This window comes from Denticeps clupeoides, chromosome 7, assembly GCF_900700375.1.
Source record: "Denticeps clupeoides chromosome 7, fDenClu1.1, whole genome shotgun sequence".
Lineage (NCBI taxonomy): Eukaryota > Metazoa > Chordata > Actinopteri > Clupeiformes > Denticipitidae > Denticeps > Denticeps clupeoides.
Window position 1 is genome coordinate 20,742,557 of NC_041713.1, and position 12,487 is coordinate 20,755,043.

A 12,487-nucleotide genomic window follows, 5' to 3' on the forward strand; every position below is an offset into this window, starting at 1 on the left:
CGTCGGAGGGATACGAACTGTATCTCCCAGGCGCAGGTGTATGAGACCAAGCGCTCCGTCCTGTCAGCGTAGCGCCGTAAACGCCGTCGCCCGAAATATTGTGTCATTCGTCGTTTTCCGAAGACCCCGCCGAAGTGTCCTCGAGTGTCGCAGGACTCCGAACAGCGTTTTGCGGACGCGGCGGCAGCATGGCGGCGAAGGTGAGGTGGTGATGTCTCGGGGCGAGAGCGCTTATGTTAGCATGGCTAATGCAGCTGTCTGGCGTTTTCTGATTTTCCTCGACTCTCCCTCCGTACAACCGCGCTGAACTGACAGCGACGTTTTCCCAGCGATTCCCGCCGAGTTTAATACGGTGTAATGTTCGGGGCCAGCTCTGTTAGCTGTTTTCACTGCAAATGGAGCACTTTCATATGAAATAAAATGTAGTTTGCAGCTCCACGCAGCGGCTGACATATGGCGTGTAACACGTGTAAACATAAAAATGAGTGTAACCGGTCTGCTCACGTCCCTGTACGAGCATGCGCGCGGTTCCGCGACGGTAACAGGTGTGGCGGCGACCGTACGCGGTGACGTATCTGCTGACGTCATGGCGGCAGGATGTCTGTTACTTCAGCTTCGCTCCAGTTTCCCGGGCGGAAGGGAGGAAGGAGGCTGAGCTGTAATGGCCGTGCTGACAGGTGACACGAGCTGAGAAAGCTGCACGGTTTTTAAGAAGTGTGTGTGTGTGTGTGTGTGTGTGTGTGTGTGTGTGTGTGTGTGTGTGTGTGTCAGAGAGCGAGAGAGAGAGAGAGGGTAGGAGAGAGCTTCTGACGTCATTATTAATGGAGATATCTGGACTGGGAATGACTCATGGTGTGTCTCACAAGGAAGGAGGTGGGTGTGGTGAGACAGACAGACAGACAGACGTACTGGATGAAAGGGCTCGCTATATCCACAGTGGCTGTGGGCTGCGTGGACAGTAGGTCCATAATGATGGTTGAGGTGAAGTGGATAACTACTTTTTTTTTGTCTGTGTATGGAAGTAGCCTAGTGGTAACACACCAGAAGACCCAGGTTCAAATCCCACTTACTACCATTGTATCCATGAGCAAGACTCTTAACCCTGATTGTAATTCGCTCTGGATAAGGCCGTCTGATAAATGCTGTAAATGAAATGAATGAAATGGCGGCACTGCTTTGTGTGGGAACTCTCATTGTAGAGAATCGACCAATATCAGTCTGTGAGTTTGCATGATTATGAATTTTTCTCAGTGTGGTTGATTACTAAATAGTATGATGTTGATTCAAATGTTGAATGTCACAATATTATCTCAAAGATCTCATATTTACAGCATGTGTGTAAAGCCAGCTACAGAAGCTGACTCACAGAGGCAAAAAAAAGTATGTGAACCTTTTGATCATGGTTTTCTGCATTAATTTGTCATAAAGATCTGTCATAAAGTCAAGGGATTTTACATATATATTGAGCCTAAGAATAACCATAAACAATTTCATATTGAAAAATTAAGTTAACCCTTGTAATGAATAACTGGTTGGCAGCAATAACCTCAACCAGGTATTGTATTCCTGCGCATCATTCAGCAGGGATCTTAGCCCATTCTTCCTGGCAGAACTGTCCTGGACGTCTCATCTTCAGGCTTCCTCCTAGTCATTCCTGCGTTGACGTCTAGGCTCCGACATGATCGCTCCAAGTGGCGGATTTTTTTTTTTTTTTTTTTTTTTAGTCGTTCTGTTAGGTCATTGTCCTGTTTCAACACTCAACTTACACAGAGTTTCATCTGAAGTAGAGATACTCTCACGTTATACTGCAGAATGTTTTATACACTTGCGAGTTCTACAGTCAGCGCTGTGGAATGTCAGTGTGCCCTATTGCAAAGTTCAGGTGTTGCAATGCTGGATCCTATGTGGTGTCCTGCCATAGACACTCTGCTTGTTCAATCTTTTACGTTACTGTAGACCTATGAACACAAATGTTTGCCAATTCCAATGAAGCCTTCATTGCCTTTGGGTGTCACTTTGGGTTGTATCCTTAATTCATTGATGAGTCTTCGTTGTAATCTTGTTGGAATTTTGACTGGGTACCCATTAGGGCTGCAACTAGTCATGGACTAGTCAGATTATAAATTGCATAATTATAAAGTAGTTCCCATTTAGCTACCAGTTTCACATTTAGCATGAGGTTATTTAAATTATGTGTCAAATATGTGTCACATTACTTTGTATTCATACAAAGTAATGTCAGAATTTCAACATTGTTCTGGGGTCACACTTGATACAGTGGGGCAAAAAGGTATTTGGCAGCCACCGATTGTGCAAGTTGTTTCTCTGATGAGATTTATGAGAGATGGAATGTTAAAAAACATCCAGGAAATGACATTGCATGATAATGGTGACTAAGACGATAAGTATTTGGTCAATAGCAAAAAGTTCACCACAATACTTTGTAATCCTTCTTTTCTTTAAAATGGATCAGTTGTCGTGTCCCGCAAAAGCATAATGTTTCCATCTCCATTCTCACAGTGGGTATGTGTTCTTGGTCTGCACTTCAGCATTCTTCAGCATTTTGGTCTCATCTTACCACATGACAGTCCTGACGTGGTGTGTTACTAATAGTAACCTTTGTTACTGTGGTCTCAGCTCTCTTCAGGGCATTGACCATTTCAAGATCATTTGTACCCCACGAGGTGAGATCTTGCGTGGAGCCCCAGATCGAGGGAGATTGTCAGTGATTACATTTTCTAATAATTGCTCCAATAGTTGATCTCTTCAAAGTGCGCACATACGCTATGTATTCCTTACGCATCTACATGCAAAGGTATTATAATGAGGACCATGCAGAGAGCATTGCCATTGGCCGGTGAACAAAATAAGATGTTGAAATGTAAAAGAGGTGAGAGGTTGGAATTATGACGACATGCTTTTGCGTAAATCTTGCTCTTTTTCAATTTCACTCCGTTTTACATTTTACGCTGCCTGAGGATTCAGTTGGACTTCTGGCACAGTTCTCTGAACTAGTGATGGGAAGTTTTGTTTTTTCAAATAGCTGGGTCTTGTGGCACAGCTCTTAATTTATCATCTGTAGCCTCATATTTTAGCCTTATTTGGCAGATATAAATGCTTTGTCTGTTGATAAATCCTATTTGCCAAATAAGACACTCTGAAAATGGACGATCAACAGCACGATTTACCAATTGTAAGTATAAATCAAATACGCTGATTATGTGATCTGTATGTGATTGCTAATAGCTGTTGCTGCTCTTCGTGTTCTTGATGCCCACGTATCTCGCAGTGATAGTTCTGGGGAATGGAGCGGTCACTCAAATACCTGCTGGCAAATGAGGCAAAGCGCTGCCTACACGAGAGATCTGTGCCAGAAGTCCAACCAAATCCTGAGGCTGCCAAAGAGTGACTAAAAAGCAGCGAAATTGAAAGTTTCACGTCCGAAAATGAAAAAGCGTGAGATGTAAGGAAAAACATAGGTTGTCAAGTTGGGTGTGTAATGGCAAGTATCATGATACGGTTTCCGCCTGGAAACCCAAACAACCCTATCCTATCTGCTTTTGCTTCCCCTAATCAGCAATAGCCTCGACCAAGGCCGCTGCTGAATCAAAAACGCCCCCCTGGAGAACAAGGCAGTCAGACTCTCTGCCTTCCTCAACCCAAGGACTCCCCTACCCCCATCCCAAACGTGAAACATTTTTATTTCACAAATGGAACAATGTGTAATATTGTGAAATTGCACATGTTATTTACATGTAAATGGTTTACAAAAGCAAATAGTAAATGTCCAAGCACTCTGGTGAACGGGGATTAAATGTAATTTGTCATATTGCATTTGTTCCTTTTTCACATCCATTCCATAATCACACAGGTGAAGAAATATGTTTATAATGCAAAACATGGAATTTAGAAGAATTAAAATGGAAAAAATTGCATTTAGGAAAAAATATAAGAAGGCAGCACAAACGAAGGAAGAAAAAAAAACTGTGTTTCTTAAAACTGGTTTGTATTAATGTCTTAATATGAGACCACATTAATTATCCTGCGTGGCAAACCTGTTATTAGAAGTTGAGGTAGTAGTAGGAATAATAATGATACGTAAATCACAGCGCATCCTTCCCCTTCCACTATGGCAAGCCAACAGACCCAGTAATTGGCATGTTCAAAGTGTTAGTAGGCTACAAGTGCAGCGCACACTATGGTATTTGAGTGAAAATTCAAAACCTGACTGCTTTGACAGTAAATCTGAATATCTGGCACGTAACATCCACACCATGCATGTTTTTTAGGATCATAGAATATATTAATTATGTATTTGCCTTGACAAAATTAAAATGGTACACAGTTGGTCTCCCACCATGTGCACTGTCATCAGCACAAGATATGTCTATAAAGAAAAAAAATTCCCATCCCCCCTGTTTTTACAACTTGACTACTGAGTGTATTGAAACAGCAACAAAGGACTCATCACGACACATGGGCCACAATACGATTATATTTCGATGTATTGTGTTGCTGTACATATTGTTCACTGATCATTTAAAAACAGAGTTGAAATACATGCTTTGCAATTTCACTCTACCTGAAATGCCAGGCTGGAATTCAACGTACCCAGCTGTAAGGCGCCATCTGCAGGAGTGGAGGTTGTAGTCACACATTGATTCTCATCTCTGTTGAAAGCACCACCCTCAATTTGTACACAAAAATGTTGATATTTAATGTCCCTGTATCGATAAAAAATCTCCACGTAAAATATCATGATGCATTATAACACCCCTATTCTCAAGATGTCATCCTTACAGTTCAATGTTACTTTTTTTTTTTTTTGCTTGTTTGATTGTAGGAAAGAGTCACAAATCTGATATTAGGCATATAGTCACAAATCTGACTATACCAATGGCACTATGGACTGGCCAGACTCACAAACCAGTTAACTGGTTGTCCTCTGTTCAGTTGGGTGAAAAAAATGTATTGCTTGTGTGTGATGAACTTATGGTTTGGTTGTGGAAAGTGTAATTACTATTTCCCCCCATTGGCTTCATTACTGATTCAGATTATTCCATATTTAACCATGTGGTGTGTTTTGTGCCACTCCTTGTCCTGCCTAGTTTACAGGATCTCCTGTCCTGTGTAGCAGTTTGAGTTGAAGGGTGTGTTCCACTAGTAGACAAACTGAAACTGCAGCACTGAGCTCAGACGTTTCATGATTTTTCTTCTCCTTCCTGCTCCTGTTAGTGTTCCAAAAAGGTTGCTAGATTAAACATCCATTTATCATCATTTAAGTTTGCTTGAATGACTAATAACAGATTTCCTTATGCTGTGATCAACTTTTATTGCTTTAAGGGAGCTAGTTAGGTCCATAGGAGACTGGGGTGGGAACTCTGTGCGTATATGTTAATGTCTGATAAAGCGATAATGTGATTTACTAGTAGTTTTCTAAACCTACAGCTTTTCTGTTGACCAGTATGCTTTGTTTTTGTTCTGTTGAGCTTTTTAAGGGCTGGATGATTTAAGAAATGATTCATTCCTTTAAGTTCAATTGAAGTAGCCTGCAATATTTGTTTTATTTATTAATAAAAATGGTTAATAGCAGTTTTGGCTGTATCAGTGGTGGTGTGAAAGCAGGCCAATGGAAGGGAGTAGCACCAGGTCACTTCTGGTCACTCTTCAGCAGTGTTTCCACTGTGAAATTTACTGAAGCGTTGTCCCTTCAACATGTTTTGCATTGCACCAAATGGTTTATAAAATTGTTGGCTTTGTGAGATTTTTCCAGAGAGGTTCAATCAGATGAAGGTCGGGCATTTTGTGCTGCCACAGACCTAATGCATTATAACAAAAACAGCACTAAATGTGAAATACATCTGCAATGGGAACTCCTGTAAAAAAAGAAATAACTCCAGAAAAAAGCAAGAATGTCTTTAATGATTAGTGGAGTTTGTCTGTTTGTCCAGAAGAGGGCGCTTACATGCTGTTGCCAGTTCTTAAGCTGTATAAAGAGTTCCGGTTGTTTGATGGGACAGCAATTTGCAGTGGTTGTAGGCTAAGGCAATTCTAGTGAAGGCTTGCTTAATTATTTTAGAGCTGGTACCATGTGGAAAGTACAAGTTAAATAGTTGTGCTTGTGTTGAGCCATGTGAGGTAAGATTTGCCAGTAAAGTGAAGTGATTATCACATGTGATACACAGCAGCACAGCACACGATGCACACAGTGAAATTTGTCCTCTGCATTTAACACATCACCCTGAGTGAGCAGTGGGCAGCCATGACAGGTGCCCGGGGAGCAGTGTGTGGGGATGGTGCTTTGCTCAGTGACACCTCAGTGGCACCTTGGTGGATCGGGATTCGAACCGGCAACCTTCTGATTACGGGGCCGTTTCCTTAACCGCTAGGCCACCACTGCCCCAACTGAGTCCGAACAGAACACGGAATGTACATACAGAACAGTATGTACTATCAGCTTTTTGTTGCTTGTTACATCATTTTCAGATGCAACAGATGATTGATTCCTTGTTCAAAGTGAAGGTCAAAATGGACCATTGGGTCTAATATTATTAATATTTTTCTGCCTCCAGAACTGCTGGTGTTAGGCTCCTTATTGGCTCCTCAGATCCAGAAGCCATTTTGAGCTACTGAACACCACCATGTCCGGTAAGAAGAGTCTGATTGAGAGTCATTATTCTGTCTTTGTGCCTTTTTGTCTTTCTTGTGTGTCCTTTCAATGGTACTGTGTACACTGGCTGTGTTCCAGGGGTTTACACTCCAGCCCCAGGTGGGCCCTTCTCAGCTCTCACACCCAGCATGTGGCCGCAGGACATCCTGGCCAAATACCATCAGGTAGGATCTTTACTACAGATCAACCTGTATTGGCTTTTCACCACCGATATTGATTATTAATAGTTAATGGGATCCATTAAACAATATTTGGAACCACTGAAGTACACAGTTAAAGCAGAGATACACCTTAAATTTAACTAGTATAAGTCTTTAAATGGACTTAAGTACCAAAAGTAAAAGTACAGTGTTTTATTATGGACCTAATTTTCTGTTATTGGTTTTGAAATAGAGCTCCTGCTTAATCAACTAATCTTAGGTGAAAAAACTATATTTTAATAGAATTAGTCTCATATTTGTTAAAATGATCATAAGCACAAAATATTGAATGCAAACAAGATTTTCCAAATTCCAAATCCTAATTACTGTAATAGGATCTTATGTAGGGTTCCTTATGTCATTACAAAAACCTTTTTCCTCAGAATTCTACACACAACACCTCATAATGACAACATGAAAAAAGATTACTTGAAGTTGGAAAAAAAAAAAGACATATTTACATATGCCTACATATTGACAGCATTTGCACAATATGTTGTCGATGCACCTTTAGCAGCAATTACAGCCTCAAGTCTTTTCGAATATGATATCACAGGCTTGCCACGCCTATCCTTGGCCAGTTATGCTTTGCAGCACCTCTTTGCGGCACCTCTCAAGCCCCATCAGGTTGGATGTGAAGCGTTGGTGCACAGACATTAGATCTCTCCAGTGATGTGATGAGTGGTTCCTGGTTTCCTCCAATTGTGAATACCTTGTGTAAATCATACCAAAGACCAGGGAATTTTGTTTCTCATGGTCTGAGAGTCATTCAAGTGGCTTTTGGCAAACTGTGCCTTTTACTAAGGAGTGGTTTCAGTCTGGCCACTCTACCATATAGGGCTGATTTGGTGGATTGCTGCAGAGATTGTTATCCTTCTAGGAGGTTCTCCTCTGTGCACAGAGGACCACTGGAGCTCTGACAAAGCTGATAATCAGGTTCTTGGTCACCTCCCTGATCCTTCAGGCCCTTCTTCCCCGATCACTCAGTTTGGGTGGCCCGGCCAGCTCTAAGAAGAGTCCTGGTGGTTTTGACCTTACCTTACAGATTGAGGCCTTTGTGCTCATTGTGACAATTTTAAGTTTCATGGCAGAGGCTGTGATTACTCATGTATATGTGCTTGCTCAGTTTTTTTATTTTTAATAAATTTCCCAAAACTTTTTTCAAATTGTCTTTAGGGAGTTGTTGTGTGTAGAATTCTGAGGGGGAAAAATTATTTAATCCATTTTGGAATATGGCTACAACATAACAAAATGTGGAAAACGTTATGTGCTCTGAATACTTTCCGGATGCCCTGTATATGCTTTTTGCCTGTGTACTCCGTACATTACATTGCTCAAACTAAACCAGAGTTTTACAGTCTAAAACTGTAGTATTCTGTGCGGAATGGACAAAAGGACAAAAGCAAGGACAAAAGAACAGTTTGTTAAATACGAATTGTTGAAGATTTTCACAGTTTTGAATACTTTGATTTTGGCTTTATTAATACATAGTTTGTGCATTATATCGCCTAAAAGTTGAATAAAAACAGCTAGTGCTGTATTGGATTTATTACTAGTCTGTTAGGTTTCAAATAGATATGGTCACAAATAGCATTTGGACATTGCTGATCAGCCGACAGACTGTGACCTCAAAATTGTGTTTAAAGTTGTGTACACCAAACTAGGCGTAAAAAAATTGCATGTGTGTTTTTATGTCACATATTAATGTTAAGTGTGTTTTGTTTTCATCATTCAGAAAGACTGTGTGGATCCTGAGCCTTCTTATGATGAGTTTGGGTTCCGAATTGACAGTGAAGGTGGGCTAACAAGTGCTTCTTATGTTCATTTAATCAAATGGAATTTTAACCATTATTATTTGCATGTTTTACACTTTCAAAGTGTTCTTTCAAAGCTAATAAAAAATATACAGATTTTCATGTTATTTTTATTTAGTTTTGTTTTAGACTGGCAAGGACTGAGGTAGAATGGAATTCACCTGTTATGCTTGAGAAATACAATGATCTTTTTTTCATTCATTTATTAAAAGCACTGAAAACGTTCCAGTGCTTGACCGCCATTCCCTCCTTTTTAAATATCAGTAAAAGTGTAGGGGTTGCTTAGGATATAGGTAACGTTTTTATAACTGTTTTATAAAAGTCTTGTTTTTCTTTTCTTTTTTTTTTTTTTTTTTTTTAATTGTTCTTTTTTTGAATGTTTTGAAGATGAATTCATATCTGGGTCAAGGGTGCTTCCTGATTTTAAATAACTACTTATGAACACTGTATTTCAAGATGTTTTGGGTGACCGGAAGGTTTCCGTTTTGAATCCCCAACCACCAAGGTGCCACTGAGGAAAGAACCATCTCCACAGTTATTTTTAGTTATATTTAATTTCTAAACTCATAAATTTCTAAATTTCTAACTGTATTATTATATTATATGCTTAGGATATAGCCTTTAACCTTTATTAACCAATTATTGTAATGATTATTGTTATGGTGCGTGGAACTGAAAGTGAAGTGATTGCCATTGTGAAACAGTGCACGCACTGAAATATGTCCTCTGCTTTTAACCCATCTTTTAACTCACCCTTAGTGAGCAGTGGGAAGTCATGACAGGCAGCCATGGCACCGCAGTGTGTGGGGACGGTGCTTTGCTCAGTGGCATCTTGGTGGTTCAGGATTCGAACCAGCAACCTTCTGATTACGAATCTGTTTCCTTACCTGCTAGGCCACCACAGACGTCAGTATAGACGTCTGAAAGAAGCACATCAAAGCCCAAGTGCAACAAAAAAGTGATAGATTGCAGGGTGGTAGTAGCCTAGTGGGTAACACACTCGCCTATGAACCAGAAGACCCAGGTTCAAATCCCACTAACTACCATTGTGTCCCTGAGCAAGACACTTAACCCTAAGTTGCTCCAGGGGGACTGTCCCTTGTAACTACTAATTGTAAGTCGCTTTGGATAAGGGCATCTGATAAATGCAGTAAAATGTAAATGTAATAGACATGACAGCCACACACTCTGCATTGAGTGGTAGGGGCCTACTAATCCACACAGTGGACTAGCAGCAATGACAGCATAGATGCTGAATAGAATAGGAGGACCTTGAATCTTGATCACCATGACAGAACATTGGGATCCCGGGACTTACTGAGGGGTTGATCCCGGATGTCCTCAACCAGGAGCATTTTTTCGATTGTTCACATTCACTCTCTCGTTCCCAAGCTTAGGCCAGGGTGGAAAGACTTCAGCGGAAGTCCAGCCAGTAAATAGTTGGGCAAGTAACTAGGTAGCATTGGTGGTAAGAATCAGTCTGATTCATTAGACATTGTAAAGATGGTATCTGCATGACCAGGTAACAATTTGAGAATGAAAGGGCTTTGTCTATTCCTTGCATTCTTTGAAGGAACAATAACAGAGTTGTCATATGAAATTGTGAGATCATGATCTGGTGATTGGTTCCCTTTGTGAAGAAGTTCAGAAGTTGATGTGATTGAGCAGATCCAAAGCTATTGCCTGTATAGTCAATGGAATGGTATCAAGTGGAGATGTGGTTGGATTGCTGGAAATAGTGTCACATCCTGCAGAGTAGCGAGAATCCAGGAAATTGTGCATCATGGACAGGTAGGTGGTTGGCAGGTTGCTTGTTAAACAGAGGAAAGGATTGTTCAATGGCATCAATCTTTCCATCAAAGAAGGTGAAAAGGTGTCAAAAAGGTCAAAAAGTTTCCACAATTTTGATTTAGACTTTTCCATCTTAGACTGGTAGAAGGAAGTCTTTGCATCAAACACTTTTTAAGATGGACTGGAATGGAGATTGTGAGCGATGCCGTCTCATCTAACATCTTTGCCTGACCTCATAAATGCTCTACAGTAGGGGTGTCAAACCCTCAGTGGCAGGAATTGCTGACAACACACAAACTATCCCATAATGCAGTTCTTCAGTTGCCTTGCTGAACGTGATCTTTAAAATAAAGCTTAATCTGTACAGGAGCAGTTCCCACGTCAAAGGAAAATGGGCTGTGAAGCAGCTCTAAATAATTTTTTCCTCCTTCAAAGTCACTGAAGCGCCTTGCAAACTCAGTTTGTCAGAAAACATGCACTGAATTATGGGATCCGCAGCCCGAGCGTCACAAGGACGTCACATCGCCAGGCCTGAACAAAAGATCTATACAAAGTGATCTTGCGAGACGTAGATGAGTTTGACACGTGGTCTATGGAATTTGCATCAATTCCCTCAAACATTCTAAAATTTAGTGGAAAGTCTTCTAGAACAGTGGGAGCTGTTATAGCAAAAGGGGAAACCAACTGAATATTAAAGTCTCTGCATAGTCATTAAAGTCCCTGTTAGCGTAATGTCACAGTTTGTATCATAGTGTGTAGAATAAAACATTCTGGAGTATTTTCCATAATGAACCATCTGTCATGGCCTTCTGTCTCGTGCTCAGATGGCAGTGAGATGCGTGAGTGTTTGCAGAGGGAAGGGTCACCCCAGCATGAGGACCCTCAGCAGAGGCTGCGCTGGCAGGCCCACCTGGAGTTTACACACAACCACACAGTGGGAGACCTCACCTGGGATCTCATCTCGCCCTGCCTGCCACGCTCCGAACGCTTACGCACGCTGGTCCTGGGAGGGATCCCGCACAGTATGAGACCACAGGTTGGTTTGGTGGTAAACCAGGGAACCAGAGGGGTGCAGCAAAAAAAGGGGAGCAGATAACAAAAGTTTTCATTTTGGCTTTAGACGTAATATTGGAATTGGAAAGCTAATATCTTTAAGGTCTTTGCTAGGAATATTAACATTTTGAATAGTAATATTTTAAAGTATGGATATTTAAAGACTTTCACGTTGTATTGGCCTAAGAATTAAGAAATCAGACCTAAATATCTTCCAAACTAACTTGTTAAACGGATGCCTGGTAAACATGCAAGTGGTATTGTGAATTCATTTTAAGGATTAACATTGAACATCAAAGCTCAGTTTCCCACTCATGAATTAAACCTAGTCCTAGACTAAAAGTTTAGCGTGAGAAACTGATAACAATTATAGAAATTAAAAATCACAATGTCAAAGCAGAAAAGCACTATGAAACACATTTCATGCAGCGTTAAATGCACTGGCCCAGTGTTCCCTCTCCCCGCTGCCTTTCTGCAACAGTCAGCATCAAACTGATCATCAGGCCGAGATGATAATCAGGTTTAAGATCTCTTGTAAACAACTAAACTTTTTTTTTTTTTTTTTTTTTTTAACTCGTCAGCATCTTGTGAACTGGTTCTCCATATTTATTTAACAGTTCTTCTTTACATTCACCAGTTGTGGATGCGTCTCTCGGGAGCTCTGCAGAAGAAGCGAACATCAGAAATATCCTACAGAGAGATTGTAAAGAACAGCTCAAATGATGATACGACTGCAGCCAAGCAGGTACGACCCGCCTCACACAGTCTGGGTGTGGCCCAGAGAGACACATGAGTAATGGGGATCATAGGCACACTCAGTAGTCTGTGCACAGGGGGAAGTAACACAAGGTGCCAAGTGTTTGTTTTATTGACTTGACATGCATTACTGTGTATTCCGTATCAAGATGTTAAGTTAAAATTGATACTGAACGGCAACCATGTTAAATGTGACAAAACAG

General features: G+C 40.9%; 1 protein-coding gene across 3 annotated transcripts in view; it reads left to right on the forward strand.

The window, feature by feature from the left end:
- sgsm3 (small G protein signaling modulator 3) overlaps window positions 1-12,487 on the forward strand; it is a 24,495-nt gene continuing 12,008 nt past the window's right edge. Inside the window, exons 1-6 of one of the 3 annotated variants that reach the window (XM_028986124.1) lie at window positions 1-200; window positions 6,573-6,648; window positions 6,749-6,834; window positions 8,606-8,666; window positions 11,300-11,511; window positions 12,166-12,273. In XM_028986124.1, coding sequence (XP_028841957.1) covers window positions 6,642-6,648; window positions 6,749-6,834; window positions 8,606-8,666; window positions 11,300-11,511; window positions 12,166-12,273 — 474 coding nt within the window. In that variant the 5' untranslated portion in view covers window positions 1-200; window positions 6,573-6,641. Of the gene's footprint in view, window positions 201-623; window positions 678-6,389; window positions 6,444-6,572; window positions 6,649-6,748; window positions 6,835-8,605; window positions 8,667-11,299; window positions 11,512-12,165; window positions 12,274-12,487 lie in introns of those variants that run through there. The other 2 variants (XM_028986125.1, XM_028986126.1) reach the window with 2 other exon arrangements.